The 223-nt window shown below is 41.7% G+C and overlaps 1 protein-coding gene across 1 annotated transcript in view; it reads left to right on the forward strand.

The window, feature by feature from the left end:
• Positions 1-223, forward strand: part of LOC119581975 — a 5,080-nt gene that overhangs the window by 3,301 nt on the left and 1,556 nt on the right. Inside the window, exon 3 of the mRNA XM_037930161.1 lies at positions 10-135. Coding sequence (XP_037786089.1) covers positions 10-135 — 126 coding nt within the window. The remainder of the gene's footprint in view (positions 1-9; positions 136-223) is intronic.

Raw genomic sequence — 223 nt, forward strand, 5'->3', positions numbered from 1 at the left:
CCCCCAAAGGCCATGAAAAGTTGCGTGGGAGAGGAAACAGTCAAGAAGTGGATGATGAACATGAAGGCGGCAATTGCAGCGTGCAAGGAAGAACCCGTGGGCGATATTGATATGTCCTCCTTCGATGATTTCTTGGTAATTTTTCACTTATGTGGGTTTTGGTAGTGTGAAATATTTCTATTACTATCATTATTGATTCTGTAGTTTGTTTATTGGCCTTCCT

This window comes from Penaeus monodon, chromosome 15, assembly GCF_015228065.2.
Source record: "Penaeus monodon isolate SGIC_2016 chromosome 15, NSTDA_Pmon_1, whole genome shotgun sequence".
Taxonomy (NCBI): Eukaryota; Metazoa; Arthropoda; class Malacostraca; order Decapoda; family Penaeidae; genus Penaeus; species Penaeus monodon.